Source organism: Protobothrops mucrosquamatus, unplaced genomic scaffold, assembly GCF_001527695.2.
Source record: "Protobothrops mucrosquamatus isolate PMUCROS unplaced genomic scaffold, P.Mucros_1.0 scaffold1885, whole genome shotgun sequence".
Taxonomy (NCBI): Eukaryota; Metazoa; Chordata; class Lepidosauria; order Squamata; family Viperidae; genus Protobothrops; species Protobothrops mucrosquamatus.
In genome coordinates, this window is record NW_015388011.1 from 70156 (window position 1) to 89440 (window position 19285).

Sequence of the window (19285 nt, forward strand, 5' to 3'; positions counted from 1 at the left end):
ACATACTTTACACATATACATGAAATTTCAGTTCTGAAAAAGAAATAGTCCAGAAAGTAGAAGGTATAAAACTCAAGACAACCATCTACTGTTATAGCTAGGAGATATATTAAACCACATGTTATACAGGAGTTTGTTTTCATTACTTCTTATCATTATCTGGAAATACAGTACATAACTCAAAAGCTGCTGTGTTTATTTCCTTTCTCACATCCACATTTATTAGATATACCAACCTTGGCAACTCTGTAAGTTATATAGATAGGCTTGCATAAGGTCTAAGTATTTCCTTTAATATTACAGGACACCATATTTAGGTCTTCTCTGTCATGATAGGCAACTAGAGACCACTTATTCTGGGTTAGAAATAGTTAACATGGCCTTGCACTTTTCTTCTCCCACTCATTTCCATTATATGGTTGGGTAGTAAATTTGAATATATAAGATATAAAGGTGATTATTGGGGAAATTGAAGTTCATCACATAATGCCTTATCAGCATAGTTCTTTCATGAAGAAGTAGACATGCACCCTTACCTGTATTGCAGAATCTCCTGCAATTACATAGGCCATTCAATAGAGAAAATAGATACATGCCCTGATACATGTGTAGGAGTCAATGGAAATATACCAATTCTTTCATTACAGAGAAAGAAGAACCAGCCACTTATACAAGTTAAGCCACAGAACAGTTAAATCAAATCTGAGAGATATGGGAAAATATTTACAAATGTATACACAGCAAGAAAAGCAATTTTAAAAAGTTTTTTCCCTCAAGTATTCTCCCTCGCGCCATTCATTTCCATACCAATTAGCTGTTGGTAAAATAACAATTTGCAGCCACTGAAGGCTTTCAATTCCCCCCCCCCCCCAGTAAATCCAGCTTCTGTCATCTTGGGGTACAACTCTGTCGTGTTGGCATTTCCTGTCTAGAACAAAAGCTTTCCCAGCAAGCAGGATCTTCTGGTGCAAGAGGAATAGCGGAGGCGACTAAATCATTGAAAGTCAGTATTGTAAATGCAGTTTTATTGGTGGGAATCATCTAAAAGAAGGGGAAAAAATGAATTAAGATTTTTCTGGTTGAGAAGCAAGACTGGAATTACTCCTCTTAAAAATATAAATTTTTTGCATACGTGAAATGAAAGACAAAGCAAATAAACAATTTTCAGGTCAACCAGTATGTTCAAATTTGATACAGATCCTAAAGAATTCAAGATGTAAAAGCTCATCTCAGTAAAAATAGCGATCATAGTGCTACCAAGTTTAATTTATAAGTAGACTGGAAAATTGCTCAAGAATTCCAAAGCAGTCACATCTGATTTCAATGCTGTAAAAAAACTGTTAAAAAAAGAAGTTAAATGGAAAATCAAGAAGTCAAATGTCTCTAGATTACTTGCAGATTAGTCATCAACACACTGATAGTAATTGAGTTAGAATGTGCATCATAGATCAAGAAAGGTACTTTCCAAGTCCAAGAATTTAATATGAATAATTTTCACTGTCAAGAAAATGATTATAAAAATAGTACTCCTTTAAGGAAATGGAAATATCCCCCAAACGAGAAAAATGGATCACAAGCAAACAGAAAATAAATGCCAAGAGGCCAATAAATAGGGCTGGGAACTTTTTTTAAAAAAATCAGGGGCTGCAATCTATTTTCTGACCACAAGGATTTCTTCCAGGAGGATCTGGTCCTTCAGATTTTCCAACGGTGCATTCATAACTGCTATAATTGAGTCAATACACTCTGCTGCTGGTCATCCTCTTCTCTTTCCTTTCATTTTTTTCAACTTCGACAGAGAACTAGATTTCCCCCTTATGTGTCTGAAGTACGATCATTTGAGCCTGGTAATGTGTATCTTGAGTGAGTTCTCGTGAGTTGATGCGTTCAATGATCTATTTGTTTGCTTGGCTATCCATGATATTTTTAAAGTCTTTTCAGATCCCAAGGTTCAAAAGTGTCAATACTCTTTCTATCCTGGTTCTTCAAAATCCAGCTTTTGCTTCTGTAAAGTGCCACAGGGAATACCATGGTTTGCACAATTCTTATCTTTGATCAGCAATCTTCACGGCTGCTCTGTTGCGTACTACCCTGTGGCATATATAAATATTACTTTTTTACGGTTGGTGATTCTAAAAGGTAGTAGCTACCTACCCCTTCAATATCTTCATTGTCAGTTCTAAAGCTGGTTATATCTGTTACTATTGGTTTGATCTTCTTACTTTTAGTCCCAGTTGCTCATTGTGGATCTTGAGCTTGCACGTGCTTTGAATTTTGGGGCTATCAGAGTAGTATCATCAGCATAGTATATTATTGATATTTCTTCTTCCGGCTTTTAAATTACATTTTCTTCCATTTCAGTTCCCTCAATATATATGTTGCATGTAATTTGAATAAATAATAGTTAAGGGGAGAGTATACAATCCTTTCTCACTCCTTTGCCAACCTAGATACAGTCTTCTCCATTAGTCCATCATGTGAGGTCCATAATATGACCTCCTGTCCTGCATATAGGTTTTGCATGAGAATAAAGAAATGTTCTGAGCTTCTTATTTTCTAAGCATATTCCTCATAATCAACACAAAGTATTTTCTATAGGCAACAAAGCACACACTGTTTTTGTTATTTTGGGCTTTCTCAATTATCCAGTGAAAAATGCCTTGTGTTCTTTGGTCTTTTCCATTTTGATAGCATGTGAAAATAAGGATTTTGTATGATAATTTGCATATCCTGTTACCTTTTCTTTGACACTGGACTGACCTCTTCTAATCAAATGGCCACTGTGTCATTTTCCAAGCGTGCAGGTATAGTTTGGTTAGAACCTTTACTGATTTTTCTTTTATTGCTTGCCATAGTTCTGTAGCTATTATATCAATTTCTGTAGTTTCCATCTTGGTAACTTAAGGACTTATCTAACACTTGTCTAGTTCTTGTAGGTAGGGAGTTATCTTCTATGGTACCGTGGAGGTTGATTCTGTACAATATATTTACTGTGTGGAATTTCAACACCTTCCTTTCATTTTTCTTTGAATCAGTTATTATCTATCAAAGGGCATCCTTCAGCATACCAGTTTGAGACTGGAACCTCCTTCTGAGCTTAAAGTCCTTTTGGAAAAGTTTCTTTGTTTTTCTGTGTCTGTTACCAACTTTGATGCCTTTGCAGATTTGTTGTAATACTGCTTCTTGTCTCCTTTGCAGCTCTCTGAAATAATTTGTCAAGTTTGTTCCTTAGATCTTTGTCTTTCTTGTCTTTAGCTGTCTTTCCACTGTCTATTGTGACATCTAATTTGATTTCTTTTGTTTCTTGGCCTTTGGCACTTTCTTTGTATATTCATCTTTAATAATTTTGATTTCCCTTCCTAGTTCTTCTGATTCCCTGTCAGGCTTCCAAAACCAAGAAAGAAACATTGACCTCTCTTCTAAGAAAGTTTTCTTTATTGTTCCTTCCCTATAGACAGAAATCTTGCCATTAAAACAGACTAATTTGCACCATTAAACATATACTCTGGGAAAAACGAGGGAGGACCATCTTAAGTCTCTCCGACATAAAATATCTAAACTGGGCTGACTTTTGCTCCTCTGGCATGCACTCCTTCCTTTCTGGGAATCTGGACAATATTCTTTCATAGTATCAGAGCAATTCAGGACTTAAAAACAATTTATTTTATTTATTTATTTAAAAGATTTATACCCATCTTAAGCTACTCTGGGTAGCTCACACCAACCAAATCCTCATGTACTCCTTGAAACTGCTGTGTAAATGCGCAGGATCATATTTTGGAAACTGGTTGGCGCTTTTTTTTTTCCTTAGCTTAACTTGGAACCTACACGTAAGTAGATGATGATCTATTCCATAGTTCCCTTTTGTGAGTTCTTCAACCTCTTCCTACCAATAATGTATTCATTTTGATTTCTGTATAACTCCATCTGGTGATGTCCCTGTGTATAATATCACCATGGTTGTTTAGAGCAATGACATAACAGCAGAAGTAATGGAATAATAATTCAGCCTTTTTTCCCCTTGGATTTTTTTTTCTTTTGTAAAGGATAAGAATGGTAGTGTAGAGCCCTTTATAAGTTCCCATTTCCCTCGAAGCCTCCCAATCCGGTAAAAGCTGTGCTACCAGATTGGCAGATTTTCCATCTGGTTTGGGGAGTTTGGGGGTTTTAAGGAATGTAGTGGAATTTGTTTTCCTCAAAGAGGCTGTTTCCATTTCCACTTTCATAGGAAAAAACAAGAAAAAACTGCAGTGCTGAAAGTAATTTGCTTCTGAGCTTCAACTGCAGAAACTCCATGTACTGGGGGGGGGGGGGGGCTGCAAATAAGGAGCTGTGGGAAGCAGAAGGCCTGCAGTTGTCTGCCTTCATATTAAAAATGCAGGTTTTTAAAATAACAAGAGCATAAAATCGTACACACACAAATGTACTCATCATGTTATTCCCTTTCAAGATAAGTAATGTTATTCAGGGCACAGAAAAGATGTAAAAAAAATAAAAAATTCATGGGATTAATAATAGAAAAGGAAATATAGCCAGAATTAATTTATTCTTGTTTTTAAAAACCCAACATATGAAATTGCTGACAAAATACTTTGTTTGTTTGTAAAAATCTAAAGTCCATAGTCACTTTTTGTGAGACGGGCAAGTCATATATAAATTTGATGATAGATAGATAGATAGATAGATAGATAGATAGATAGATAGATAGATAGATAAAATTTAGCTCTTTATCAGTTGATAAAAGCTGCCAATGTAAACTAAGGATTTAGTAACGATTCAGGGAAATATAAATGATGGACATGAGTTTAAAGAATATTTGTAGGAAAACATTACTGAAGATAGAATCCTCAAGTATATGTAAGGACAAATATTGCTGAAGAATTTGGCATAACTTTTAAATGGACATTTTATTTTAATATTACAGATATTTTGAGACAAATAAACTGGCTGAAATTGGTCTGTTTACTCTTTAGGGGCTTGTTTAGGGTCTGTTACCTCCAATACTGGTTGACACAAATCCTTTAAGGAACATCTTTAGTTCAACTCACCTTATTAAATAGCTTTTGATTTTCCTAAGAAGAGAAATCTATTACAATCAGATTGAATTGTTAGGAATCGCCAATTGTTAGAAATCTTAATTGTGTCTCTGTGCAGGAGATTATCATTTTTCCCCCAGTGATCAAATTTCATTTTTTCCCCAGTAAGGTTGCCATGTCTTGCAGAATTATCTGGTACCATCTTTATGCTATTATTTTAGGCATTTCTGTATATTTTTAAATATTTGATATATAGTAGCACTCTTTTTGTTCAAATATTGATCGGGGTATAAATAAATAAAATGAAATATTTTTTAATTGTTTTGTAGTATGGCAACTTCTTTGTGGAGTAAAACATGCTCAAACATAACATGATCAACAGATATAGGGTTTCCTGCCTGAGCAGGGGGTTGGAATAGATGACCTCCAAAGGTCCCTTCCAACTTTATTATTATTATTATTGTTGTTGTTGTTGTTGTTGTTGTTATATTTAACTGGAGCTGATAATGAAAACCAAAATCCCACCACCACAGACAAACACATTCCCTCATATAGCAGAAAATAACAAATTTCAACTAGTATTAATTTCAGATACATTATAAAAATTAAGGAAAATTTGCAGAATAATTTACCCCAGAGTGGTACTTTCCAAATTCTCCTGATCTTCCAAGAGCAACCGCAATATGGTGGCAATCATCTAACCGGGTCTCCTGAGTAACAAATAAAGCAGAAGTAAGATTTGGCATGACTTACATGCTTCAGGAAGGGCTTTATGGCCAACTCGCCACGGGATACCTCAATGCTGTATTATTTGTTTCATTCAATTATTTTTATTATGACCACCTTTTCATCAAAATTATTGTAATTCTTGTATTTCTGGATTAGTTTTCTTTATTATTATTGACCATGGTTCTATCAAAATTGATTTAACTTTTATATTTGTTGAATTGCTGCACAGTGAATTGTCCTGCGGCATGTGGGCCACAGTGACTTGGCCATGGCGAGTTATGCGATTTCATCAGGAAGATTGATGACATTACAGCCTAAACTAGCCTTTTTCAACTAAATGCTTGTTTGCACTTGCCCTCGTTTCTCATTTAACAAGTAAAACAACAAAACTTGGTGATGCTGATGACTACGAGGACATGTACCATACCACCTAAAGAACATTATCGTCCAAAGAACAGTATGGATGGTAAAGATGCAGTCCAATTTCTTTCTTGACCCTTATTTAAAATACAAGATGACATTTGTTTCATTTTCAAATTTCATGTTTCAAAACAAGAACTGAATTCCATAACCTAGAAGTTAAAAGGGCATTTTTCTGTGACTTCCATATTACTTCATTTAAAAAAAAATCTAATGAATCTGACGCTATTGTCATAACCTCATGTAGATTACAAACGTTAGAAGTTTAAAAGATGCTTCAATTGGGGATGAGTAATAGGAATTGTGGCAGTTATTTATTTTTATTTGTCTTGGGAAAATGTTACATTTCATTAGGAAAGCTCATTCTTCAACCCAATCGTTACATCAAGGTGCCAAAAGTCAGATGGTAACTTCATACTTCAGACTCAGTCATTTATATCTGATGCCAAAAATATGTTGCTGCTAAAGTTATAGGATAAAGTGAAAGAGGGCGAAAGATTTTAGCTAATCAGGAGGTAGATGCTAATAATGCTAGAGACAGTATCATTTATATCAATGCAAATCTATTATGTTTCAGTTCAATATGTATGATGGATCTAGGGAATAGCTTGTAAATTAAAATCATACCTCAAATGTCCACTGCTTTTCTTCTTCACCATCCAAGAGTATAACAGTTTCATTGTATGTTTTTCCTACTTCCAGTTCCACTGGCGACACATTAAACTCTATCCTTTGAAGGTCAAATCCTATTCCAACACCAATGGCTTTTATGAAGCTCTCTTTTAATGCCTAAAGTTTGACATTCAAACACAAGAGGTCATTGTGTGTATAAGTATAGGTTTGTAAATCTTTCTGAATCATTTCTAGGCATTAATTACCCCACTAAACCAGTCATGCTAGACACTATTCCTTCTCTTTACACATTTATTTAGTAATTATATATACATCATTTTGAAATTAGTGGAAGGACAACTTTAATTATTAAATTGGAACAACTACTACTCCTGACACTTTCTATTTGTGAATCTATAAAAGCTGTCTTGAACTTAACAGTTTTTTAGTATGTTGGACTATAATTTCATAGTCTTTTCAATTCTTGACTTAGATTTCATTTTTAACCACTCCTTTTCACATTTTTTTCTATTCCTTCTATTTCCACCTTCTTTGTATTCTTTCAGGATGCTGCTAGCCTCTATTATAAATTAGGCCAATGAAAGCTTTGAAGAAGCTTAATTCCCGTGAGCATGGGCAACATTCTAAGAATGGGCAGCGGTAGGAATGAAAGGGCTATGCCCTTCTTCCCTCCAAAGCTGTCAATGCTCAACTCCCCAGTCACAATTGCAGACAGAAATGCCTAATATGTTCTAAGCATTGTGCAGGTACTGAAAAGTAAGGTAATTCCTGTGAAGAGATTCACAGTCTAATAGAAAAGAGATAAAAGAAAAAAAATTAGGATGGAAAAGGAAAGGAAGATCTGAACAGCTATTATTTTTTTTATCAATAGAAGGGTTCATTTACTCTTTGCAAATATATTTTTTGTAAGAGGTAGACGATATAGTCTAATTTATCTTCATTTGAGCTGGCCAAAGTAGTTCTCAAATAGTTGTCAAAGAATTACCAATATGTCCTGGAAATTCAGGTCCATTGGCATAATGAAGAAACTAGCAACAAAATATAATATACTATGTATTCCTAGGTACTGGGTGTTAAGATTGTGTTGGTTTCATGGATCAAACATTTGGAAATTAAATTTGTAAGACCTGGATTAAATCTGATATCATTGGGTGAATCACTCTTCTACAACTTAAATTGTCAAACAAGATTGTTGGAATAATCAAATAGAAAATAATCTTTTAGTATACCTACCCCTAAACGTTTTGAACAAAGGCCAAGATACAACTGGGACAGCCAGAATTACCTTTTCTGAAAAAATGATTAATTCCAGTTTTCTGGATTGTTGTAGAATTCTTCCAGAAAGTTTTCAAAATAGACATTTCACATTCTAAGAAGTGTTCTCAAAAAAAGGAATGCTTACATGCTTGAACATGGACTATATTAATTGACTATAAACAATAAATTTTATTACCCAGTGCCTATGAAACATATCCAACTGAAGCCATTCATTCTTCATGGACTTGATAACTTGCCATTCTTCTTCTGTGAACTGCCGTTTCATAAGCTGAAAGAAATCGGGAATTGAACCACTTCCTGAAATTAAAAAAACAGTAAAATAGGGAAATGGTAAGAGACCACTGAAATTAACACTAGCTGAAATCATTTGCTGCATTGTCAGGTCTACATAAAGCATATTAGTATAATGTATGAACTTAATATGCTGAGATTTTTAATCCTTACTTTATGGCGTAACTTGCTGTGTTAATCTAGATCAGAGGTAGGCAACTTCAACTCCCAGAATTCCTGAGCCAGCATGGCTAAGCATGGAAACCTCTCCTTTTCCCCTCAGCATGGCTGGCTGAGGAATTCTGGGAGTTGAAGTCCACGAGTCATAAAAAAGCCAAGGTTGCCTACCCCTGATCTAGATACTTGTAGTTTATTCCATAAATCAAGGCAAAAAAAATTCTATAGCTTAGCATGTTTTGTAATCCAAGCCACTGAATTGGATCTAGTTGTTTACCTTCAACAGTACAAATAGAGAGTGAGTCTTTAGGGTTTCAGATAAAGTTCTTTCTCAGGTACACAAGCCCGTGACAATTATATTGATGGAAACTGGGATATTTACATTTAGAAAACACACTCGCCTACTGATAAAAGTCTTTTTTTGTAGTTCAAGTCAGTAGTTAAGTTCACAATGGGATAAATGTGTGATCTAATTAAAAAAATTAGAAAATAACACTATCTGAGTTTTGGATAAATGGCTTAACAGTTATTTTCTTTTCACTCTGATTAATTTGCCGACTTAAACATAATCACTTTCAATTAAAACCTTTCTTTTTGAGGGTTGGTTTTGAATAATTTCTGGTTAAAGTTAGGATCAATGAATTCTTAATTATATTCAGCAGGGAGATTATTTTCTCCCTGCTGAATATACATAAATTAATACATAAATACATACATAATTTACATAAATTAATTTCTGAAAATCATTTCTATAAGATCTCACCACAGCTAGAACTAGATTTAAACAATAATTAGATAAAATCTAGTAAAATAAACTATAAACACTTTTAAGTCAAACTTGATAACTGGCAATATATACGTATGAGCCACTAACAGAAATATACTGTATGTTTTTGTTTTCCCACTGATGAGTTTCTTGAAGACACTGGAGCATTCAACATGTAAGCAGAGGGCAAAACTAGATGGACTGATGTTCTGATCCAAGAAGATCCAAAGAACTTCTTTCTTTTTATCATTAAGGGAGAGAAAACAGGGCAAGGAAAACACGGATTTTTCTTTAGCGAACAGAGGCAGCTTACATTTTTAAGGCTGATTGTTACTTATCAATCTTAGTAACGAGTCAGTGTTATATCTGAATTAGCCCTGGCTAGAAGTCTAAAATCTTTAATAGGAATAGCTATTAAAATAGCCTTTTATGGGTGCCATTCACATCTGTTGTCAAAAATAGAGTTTCATTAGATATTCTACTTGTGTTTTTTTTAAAGATTGAATGATTTTTACAAATCATTAAATTTAAGATAAATTTAAGAATTTTTGAAGAAAAAAAAGTTTTCTGGACCCATCAATTTTTTGGACTTTCTTTCCAGCAGGCCACACAAAGGGGAAATGAAGATCTCCAGAAGCAACAAATGTCCAAATGAGAGATCATCACTGCTGAGAAGAATGAAGAGAATGAGGATTAAAAAAAAAAAAGAAGTAAAGAAAAATCATGAAATGGGCCTGTATAAATTATACTTTTTATTTTTACAAATTAAAAATAAAGATATGTAACTGGTGTTATAATTGGGGATAATACCTATAAAAAACAGAATTAGTTTCCTTTAAATATATATTTCTTTAGATTATCTTGTAGCCAGGAGGGGAGAAAAGAATTTTGAAGACAAAGGTTTAAAATAAAGTTAATAAAAAAGCCAGTAGTAATACAATTCTATAAAAATACATTAGAGAATTCTCAGTATAATAGCAGAATCAATTTAAAGCAACATAAAGTTTTCACAGTTGAGGCAAATGGCAAAAGGTGATGGTTGTTGGGGTAGGAAAGAATTAAATGAAAACAGATTATCAGTTCACTTGATAAATCACCAAAATACATCAGGTTAATCCTTATGAATTTCAAACTGGAATTTATAAGGATGAAAACATAGTGAAATTAATGGCAGACTTGTTGTCCAGATAACTATCTTGAAAACCCTCTGGTTGTTTATTTTGTTGTTATCCTGATACCATATCATTAAAATTAAAATGATGGGGAACATGGCAATTTCCAATGAAACAATTTTTTTTTTGTTTTCAGAAAGTCAATGTTTCAGTTGTTTGGTGAGTTGTATGTTTGCTACAACTACATTTCACTTTCTTCTCTTTTTTTTGTTGGCAAAGAAAATCAGGTAATCAACATCTTAAGAATTACCTGGTACAGTTTTCCTTAATTCTGCACGTCCCAGGGATTTCTGAGAGTTGTAGTGTCAATTCAACTGCAGAGTGCCAAATTAGCATTTGTGGATTAATGGAAAAAATACTTGTATTCATTCTACTCAGGGATTTATGTAATGACTCCTCAAAATTATTTCCTTCCTCTATTGCTAGCTAGCCTTTCTGCCCATAGGACAGTCAAGGCTGATAGCTTTTTTTTAGTATATTTAAACTATTTTAAACCATATTTAAATTAAAATACAAATTATTTTTTTAAAATAGAAGTTTAAACAGAGAAAATCATTACCGCTTTGACTCTAGATTAGTTGGAGAAGTAAATATACAGAAAGACAAAGATGCTGATTACTCCAGTCAATTGCTGAGTAGAGTTTAGAGAATGTCATGATTCTTTCTCTATTTATACCATTTCTATCTGCCCCCTGCCATGAGCCTGCTATAAACAAAGTGGCAAAATCAGTGATTTCCAGAAAGAAGATTTAGAACGAAGGACATTCAGTCCTGGAGCATCTGGAGAAGACTGCACAAAGTTAAGCTGAGGACAAATAACGTATTACTAAAGAGAGCATAACATTCATATTTTAATTTCTTAAGTTTTAAAACCTAAGAGATACCTTTGGATTAAGAAAATAAGAGTTGTGATGCTCCTATTAATAAAATAGCATTTGGAAACATTGCCTTTTATTTTCGCAGTGTTCATGTTGTGAAACTTCTTATCAGCAACTTAAAATTCATTAATTATATTTCCCCATTTGAAATATTTTAAATAAAAAAACCTGCTGGGTCATAAAATCTAAACTTGTTCTTGAACGTGAGAATTTATAATTCTTCCTCAAGGAAAACTGGAGTTCTAAATATTGTGTTCTTTTTTAAGCACATAAAAAGCATTTAAGTTTGCATCTTTCTCTTTTAAAGCATCAATACAAAGCCATGCTTCCCATAAGGCCCAGCATTTCCAATTAATACATATTCTGATGTGCTCTGACATAATTTATTATCACTGGAATTCAGGATTAGCTGTTTTCTCCTCTGCAATATTATTATTTACAAATCAAGTCAGAACTCAAGACCTTCTTTCTTGAACTTTTGTTTCCATTCTAAATAAAACTATCTCAGTTAATCTTTGATCCATGCTTCTGAAAATTTATTATTCCACGGGCAAGAAAGCTCACAACTACTTCACATGTGAAAACCTTGCCAATAACAAATTCTGCTTATTATTAAGGTTCTTATCCATCCAATGAAATAATGGTTAGAGGGCTACAGATTTAGAAATTAGCGCTCTAATCCCGCTGGCCGAATGACCTTTGAATCAAGGATGTGAAAAATGAAGGTGTTTATTTTTTACATGTGTTAACACCTGAAAATCACAGTGGTATAAATTGTTTTCTGAATGTTTTTGAAATTGAGTTAAGATTGCCCATTCTACAATCCCATAGTTTTACAAGTAATCTCACAGCAATAATTTAGGTACGAAAATTAACATCACATCCAGTACAATCTTCACTGCATTCTCCAAGAGCCAAAAGCACAGTACCGTATCTCAAAACCATTACTTTGACTTTGTTGTGATAATGTTTATCATTTTTAAGTTACAATGGCAGACATAAAATATGGAGCACAATTCAATGCTATCAGAAAATTGAGCACTAGTTCAAAGCCTTCAATCATGTTATATTTCACAGTGCCAAAAATATAATTTTGTATGCATTCCCACTCATGGAAAATAATTCAAATGCAATAATTGCCCTAAACCAATATAAAGAAGCTTCCCCTCCTTCACCAGACACAAGGGTTTACTGTGACTAGAAAAATACTGCAAAAGGAAATTTTAAAAAAGGAAACAAAAAAATCTGAAATAGATAGAACAATTCACTTTTAGTAACATACTTTAATGCAATACGAAAGCTATGAGTGGCACAAAGAGCCATAGAAAGATACATGCTCGGCATTACAAGACAGGATGGAAAGACCTGCACATGGATTAGAGCAGGGGTTTCCAGCCCCTGGTCCATGGACCGGTACTGGGTGATAGCATGCCAGCAACTGGTCTGCACAAACAAGCAAAACCCCATCCGTGAGATGCAGTCAGCCCACAAAATCACGCACTCTCCAGTCCGCAGAAAAACCTTTCTCCATGAAACCGGTCCCTGGTCCCCAAACGTTTTGGGACCTCTGGATTAGAGAACAAATGAAAGTATACAATATCATCAAGAGAGTAAAAGAACTGAAATGGAAATGGGCTGTCACATAGCAAGAAGAACTGATGGCAGGTGGACCAAGGAAGTCATAGAATAGCAATAGCACTTAGACTTATATACTTCACAGTGCTTTACAGTCTTTTCTAAGTGGTTTACCCAGCATATTGCCCCCAACAATCTGGATCCTCATTTTACCAACCTCGGAAGGATGGAAGGCTGAGTCAACTTTGAGCCAGTCAGAATCGAACTGCCGAACTGCTGGCAGCTGGCAGTCAGCAGAAGTAGCCTGCAGTACTGCATTCTAACCACTGCGCCACCACGGCTCATGGATTCCATTTGATAAAAAGTGTCCATGAAAGAGACTTAAAACAAGATGGATGAACGACATCAGCAAGTATTGCGGGCCCAATTGGCAACAGATGTAACCACTGTGAAAAGCAAACAAGTAGGAAGATTCTGCACTGTGGCATCCAGATTCTAAAACCAGGTGGAATTAGGATTCCATGGAGAAATGAAGGTATTCCATTTAGAGTAGAGTTAAAGTGGGGTTGGGTGATGCTTCCTCCTGCATTAATCTGGAGTCACAAATGGATGACTGAACAATGTTTTGTTTGTGTTTAAAATTTCGGTTTACATTGTTACTGATTTCTTATACATAAATTAGCTTTCAACTAATGGAAGCTTTGCAGTATGGAAAACATTTTGGCAGAATTCATAACTCATTTTGCAGATCTCACCCTACATATACAGCCCTCCTGTCTTCTATCCAAAAAGAATGCATTTAATGGGAATGTACAACATATTATATTGAAAACTGCTGACAAAAAGCACGATTTTGCAAAAAATAGGTAAATAAAAAGAAACTGTTGATACCAGTATTAGACAGAATTACTAGAAAACTAATTCAAAAGGACAAGTAATCAAGTGGCTTGTTTTCTAAAGAAAAACTACACAATGGACATATCAAACATACTATTCTCTACTATAGAACAGACTATATATTCTATAGAGAAAGACAGAATCAGTCTCTTGAGAATCTGGGAACTGCAGTTTTCTCATCTGAATCTCTGAAAATTGTGTTTTAAAGATTGCTACTCATTCCTCTTTATAGAACAAAAATTAAGGAGTCTGGTACTAAAATGACAATCCTGCATAGATATGCACTAGCATTTTGAAATCTTATTCTCTTCACCAGATCTGAAGTGTTTGGTAGAACAACTACACCACCATGTGGTTTTCCTTGTGATGACACCTGTTATCACAGATACTGTTATTATAAGGCAGGCTTTTGTTCTCCAGATGTGTCAACTATGATTTTCAACACCTGACATGATGACTGAAGCAATGGAAGCTATACTCTCAATGTTGTAAAATTTATGTCTTGCCATGCTCAAATTCATCTATTATTTTTTCTTCAAAAAGTACCCTCTGCAATTCTCCCTTTCAACGTAACAACAACAATCCTGCAAGCAACTCAGATTACTCAGTAGGTTTCATGGCTGTGGAAGAATTTTAATTGCACTTTTGTATTTGTACTTTCAATTATATACTGGGTTTGTTTACATATTTTCAGCAACCATTTGCCCATTCTAATCCTAAGATTTAAGCAGTTCTAATAATGTGCAATCAAGTGAAAAGAGAATCCATAACTATCATTTTTTTAAAAATGGAATGTTGTGATTTAAATAATATTAAGCAGGCAGAAGCCCTTCTCATTCCCATCCTAGGATAGGACATAGATGTGTCATGTCCCATTACCTGGCATTGTAGTCTTCATGATATCAATGCCAACCTGACAATCAGGTTCCGCTGCAAGTACAGTGTAATTTCCTTGATGAGAAATATTAAAGCTGAAATTGGATTGGATGCTGCTTAATGCATTTACAAGGACAGGTTTGCCTTGTGAAGTCCTTTGTAGCTGTATTTTGTTCCAAGGAATCTTCAGCTTTTCCGCAATCAATTTTCTTATCATCAGGCGGCCAGCCTGCGAAATAAAATGAACAAAACCATTCACAACATGTAAATTGCTCCATCTGAGTAAAAATGTACTAAAATATTATTTGCTTGAAAAACATTTGGACTACATCTTATGAAGTACAGTAAATGACAATTCAGTTATCTTTTTTTAAAAAGTAAAATGAATGGATTCAGTATTGCAACTACAATATTTTAGTAAAACTTCTGTGCTTCTTCCAAGAACTTAAAAAGAAATTGTTCTATTCCTATCGACAAAATCATCTTATGAAGTAGGCTAGGCTAAGAGAACAAGAGAAAGTTTCATGGCAAAGTAGAGACTTGACCTTCATTTTTAAGCAATATTTGAGACTTAAAAATATAGTTTTTAATTTTGAAATATATGAATCAATTATATGTACCAGCTCCATATACTAAATTAAATATTTTGATAAGAGCTTTTTCACATTTCCCATGTTATATATCCATTAACAGTATTTATATTTATAAAATTGACAAATATGCTTATCTGCAGATAATTCTAACTTTGCCTGACTCGATTATTATGTCATTTTTCCCAATAATGCAACACTCCATCCCCTTACATGTAAACAGTCTAAATTTTCCCATCCAAATTTTTCAAAAACTTGACTATAATATGACAAGTTGCCATCATAAAATCACATACCAACAATTTTTGTTTTAATGTCTCATTTGATGGATCAAAAATATTTTTCTGATGCTAACTGCTGAGTTCTAATTTCCAGAACAGTAAATCAACTTATTTCCTTATTTTATGACATAAGTGAAAATGAATCTGAATTCCCTCCAATAATCTGAAGAGACTATTTTATTAATATGGGACAATCTGACTAGGATACTATAATATTTAGAATGATTGTCCATGATAGTTCTTTTATTTGCGATGAAACAGATTTATAAAGAATTTGTAGCCTCAGTTTGTATCCTGTTCCATTCTTAAATATATTCCTAAATCTACTTTTTTCATATTTCTTATTGGTATTCAAGCTCCTCATTTCAATATTGAATAATATTTTATAAATTATTGAAACTAAACCCATTTGGGATTCTTATATGAAGCAATGGCCTATCAATTTCAATATCTATTTTCTTTTTTAAGAAGGGTTCAGTTGAGTGAAATACATGTAATCTTCATTTAGAAACGGACTCAACAATTGTTCACAGTTATGATGGCAATGAAAAATTAACTTTATAATCAATCTTTATATTCATGATTTTTACAGGCTTGTAAAGCAAAAGAAAACTGAAGTACGATCATAAGCATAGATGTGGTTTCACTTAGTGAACACTTTACTTAATGAAGTCTCAAGAGGATGACCTATAGTGATAAATAGCAAACTAATGAGTACTATATTTTAAGAAAAATAAAAGTCTATCTTTTAAAGGAAATTGATGTGTATACAGATACTCTAGTTTAGTTATAAGACACAATGTAATTTTTTCCTATTTATCTTTCATTTCAAATTCAATGTGGAGACAGATTGTGAGGCACAGAAAACAAGTTTAATTCTCTAGTAGATTGTTTTTAAAGATTAAAAACACTAACAGTGAAAAGATTGTCCCTGCAAAAAATCACTATTTTTAGGAATTAGATACTATCAGAACACTATTTTTAAAAAATGAAATAGTAGAAGCATCAATGGAATTTGAAGCATTTGGCTTTTCTTCAGTTTAACTGACTGAAGTCAACTTATGTTCATAATGATTAAATTTATGTAAGCAAGAGAAATATGAAATGCTTATTTTGTCATGAAATGGGTGACTTTTGTTATACTGAAAAAAATCTAATTATGGTCTGTGCCCAGACACATACTTCTCTATAAACATCCAAAATGAATTTTCAAATTAGATTTATTTATGTATTGAATGATTGGATTCTACATTTCCTACTATTATTGAATAAAATATATTGATACAAATGCATTTGTGTTATCTCCAGAACTTCAGCTCCATCTGTAGAGCATAATTTCAGCCTTTTATGAAGACTCAGCTTGTTACTAAACTATGAGATGTTACTAAAACCCTAGAAGAATACTACACTATTTTTAAAAATAATACTACCACTAAAACCTCTCCTACTGTGTGCCTCAGCCTACATGAAGTTTTCAGCCAAAATTTCTATGTTATGTAATGGCCAGAGGAAAGCTGGAGACAGGTACTAGAAGTTTGATGATCTCATACATGTAAAATTTCTAGTTGCCCCTCTCATGCAGCAAGAGCAACACTACTGATATTTGGCTTGGTATCCAGTGTAGCCCTGAATGATGAGCATTAAATCATAGAGGTTTAATGTACTTGTCTATTCTAAAATTTCCAAAGCAAACAGTATGTTTGAAAGGGTGAATAAGAGTGTACCATAGCAGCTTTGGCATCCCGACCAAAAACAAACTGTTCAATGCGCTTTTTCTCTTCAGGCTGCACAAGGCGCATGGCCAACAACCATTCCTCACAGCAAGGGGCCCAGGCGCGGTATGAAAATGCCCAACGTATACTTTCCATGGTGAGGCGCTCCAAGGACACCCTAAAAAGTGATGATGTCAAGCATACATATTCCAATCATCTGGAAAAGAGAAGCAAAGTTGACCAAACTTTTGAAATTTCTGGCTCTGGTTTGGAGAGCGTAGCTATCATTGCTTTATTCTACCCTCCCTCATAGGGTTATCACAAATGCAAACCTGTGGTTACAACACTAAATTTATCTAGTTATTCACTAGACCACAAAGTGTTTTAGAAGTTTAAAAGAAGTTTAAAGGCAAGCAAATTATTATTCTATGAACTTTTAAAGTGTCAGAAGAGTACAGTTGCAGTAAAAGAGTACATGGCTAGAGCAGGGGTAGGCAACCTTGGCTCTTTTATGACTCGTGGACTTCAACTCCCAGAATTCCTGAGCCAGCCATGGCTCAGGAATTCTGGGAGTTGAAGTCCACGAGTCATAAAAGAGCCAAGGTTGCCTACCCCTGGGCTAGAGTGACTATATTTGCTTGGAAAAAATAATGGGAAAATCTGAAAACGATTCATAAAAATTAAAAAAAATCATTTTATGTTTATAACTTTGCATACAAAGGGGACATTCAAGAGCAAAACTAAGAAAATAAATCTAAAGGAGCTTTCTAAAATAAAGGACTGTGCTTCATAATAAATGACCTATGGTCACTGTATATGGGGGAAACACATATTGGTATAAAGCAGTGTTGCTCAACCTTGACAATTTTAAGGCATGTGGACTTCAACTCCCAGAATTCCACAGCCAGCATTGCTGGCTGTGGAATTCTGGGAGTTGAAGTCCACATGCCTTAAAATTGTCAAGGTTGAGAAACACTGGTATAAAGCAAAAGTCTCCCAAGCTGGCAATTTTAAGACTTGTAGACTTCAACTCCCAGAATTCCCCAGCAATTCTGGGAGTTGAAGTCCACAAGTTGTCAGGTTTTGAGACTCCTGGCATAAAGAAACAGGCAAATAGATCTGGGAAACGTGCCTACCAAGTTGGCCCTTCGAGGACAAGATGTCAGTGCTGGTCCGAGTTTTAAAATGATTCTTCTAATTTGTTCCTAGCATTATTTAGAAAAGTGACTTGGCTTGGCAGGCACAAAGATGAATGATTCTGAAAGTAGGGAGAGGATAACAGGTCTTCCACACCTGAGCAGGTAATGAGAGTTTTCTTCCAAGACCGCTAAGCCAGCCAATCAATGGGCTGCTTAGAGTGAGTCAGAGGAGATTTCCCTCCAATCACAACCAAGGTTACTTGGAAGACAACGAAAAGGGGAGGGGGCGCAAGCAAGGGACAGAGCAGAAGTATCACGCGCTAACGCTGCTTACCGCGAGCCTCTTTTTCTCTAAGCGACGTTGAACCTGAAGCCGGAGAGGGCGGAAACGCAAAATGCGACGACCAATCGAGGCTTGGAATATCGCCGCCAGGAGAAAAAATCTAGCCAATCAGCGCTGACTGCAAGCTTCTGCAAGGTGCATAGAGTTAGAAATTCAAAGATAACTGCTCTCGGAGCGGACTTCTGTTCAGCATTTTACCACCGTTCAAATAAGGAAAAATAACCTTTAGCAATAAGACACAAAAGAGTTAACGGGGTTACTAAGGAGTAAACTCGCGCTCAACGGCACCGCGCTCATTGCGGCTTGGGAAGAGGCGGGCTTAAAGGAGTAACGGACATATGCCCGTACGAATAACAACGAAACAGTGGTTTGACTGACAGGAGAGAAGCCTATAGGCGAGCTACGGTGGGTTTCATGCGGCCGATGTGGCAGATGATTCCTACAGCTCCCGGGGAGGATGCAGGTAGGTAAAAGTGACGCGATACAACCAGAATTTAAAAAAAAAATGGGATG

The 19285-nt window shown here is 34.8% G+C and overlaps 1 protein-coding gene across 1 annotated transcript; it reads right to left on the reverse strand.

The window, feature by feature from the left end:
- Positions 1 to 875: 875 nt before the first annotated feature.
- On the reverse strand, positions 876 to 17498 carry AASDHPPT (aminoadipate-semialdehyde dehydrogenase-phosphopantetheinyl transferase). Its single transcript, XM_015823487.1, has 6 exons — positions 17303 to 17498; positions 14711 to 14936; positions 8272 to 8393; positions 6813 to 6974; positions 5669 to 5746; positions 876 to 1041 (listed from the first exon to the last, which is right to left on the reverse strand). The coding sequence occupies exons 1-6, from the start codon at positions 17444 to 17446 to the stop codon at positions 889 to 891; spliced, it is 885 nt and encodes a 294-aa protein (XP_015678973.1). The 5' UTR covers positions 17447 to 17498; the 3' UTR covers positions 876 to 888.
- Between the last annotated feature and the right edge of the window lie 1787 nt (positions 17499 to 19285).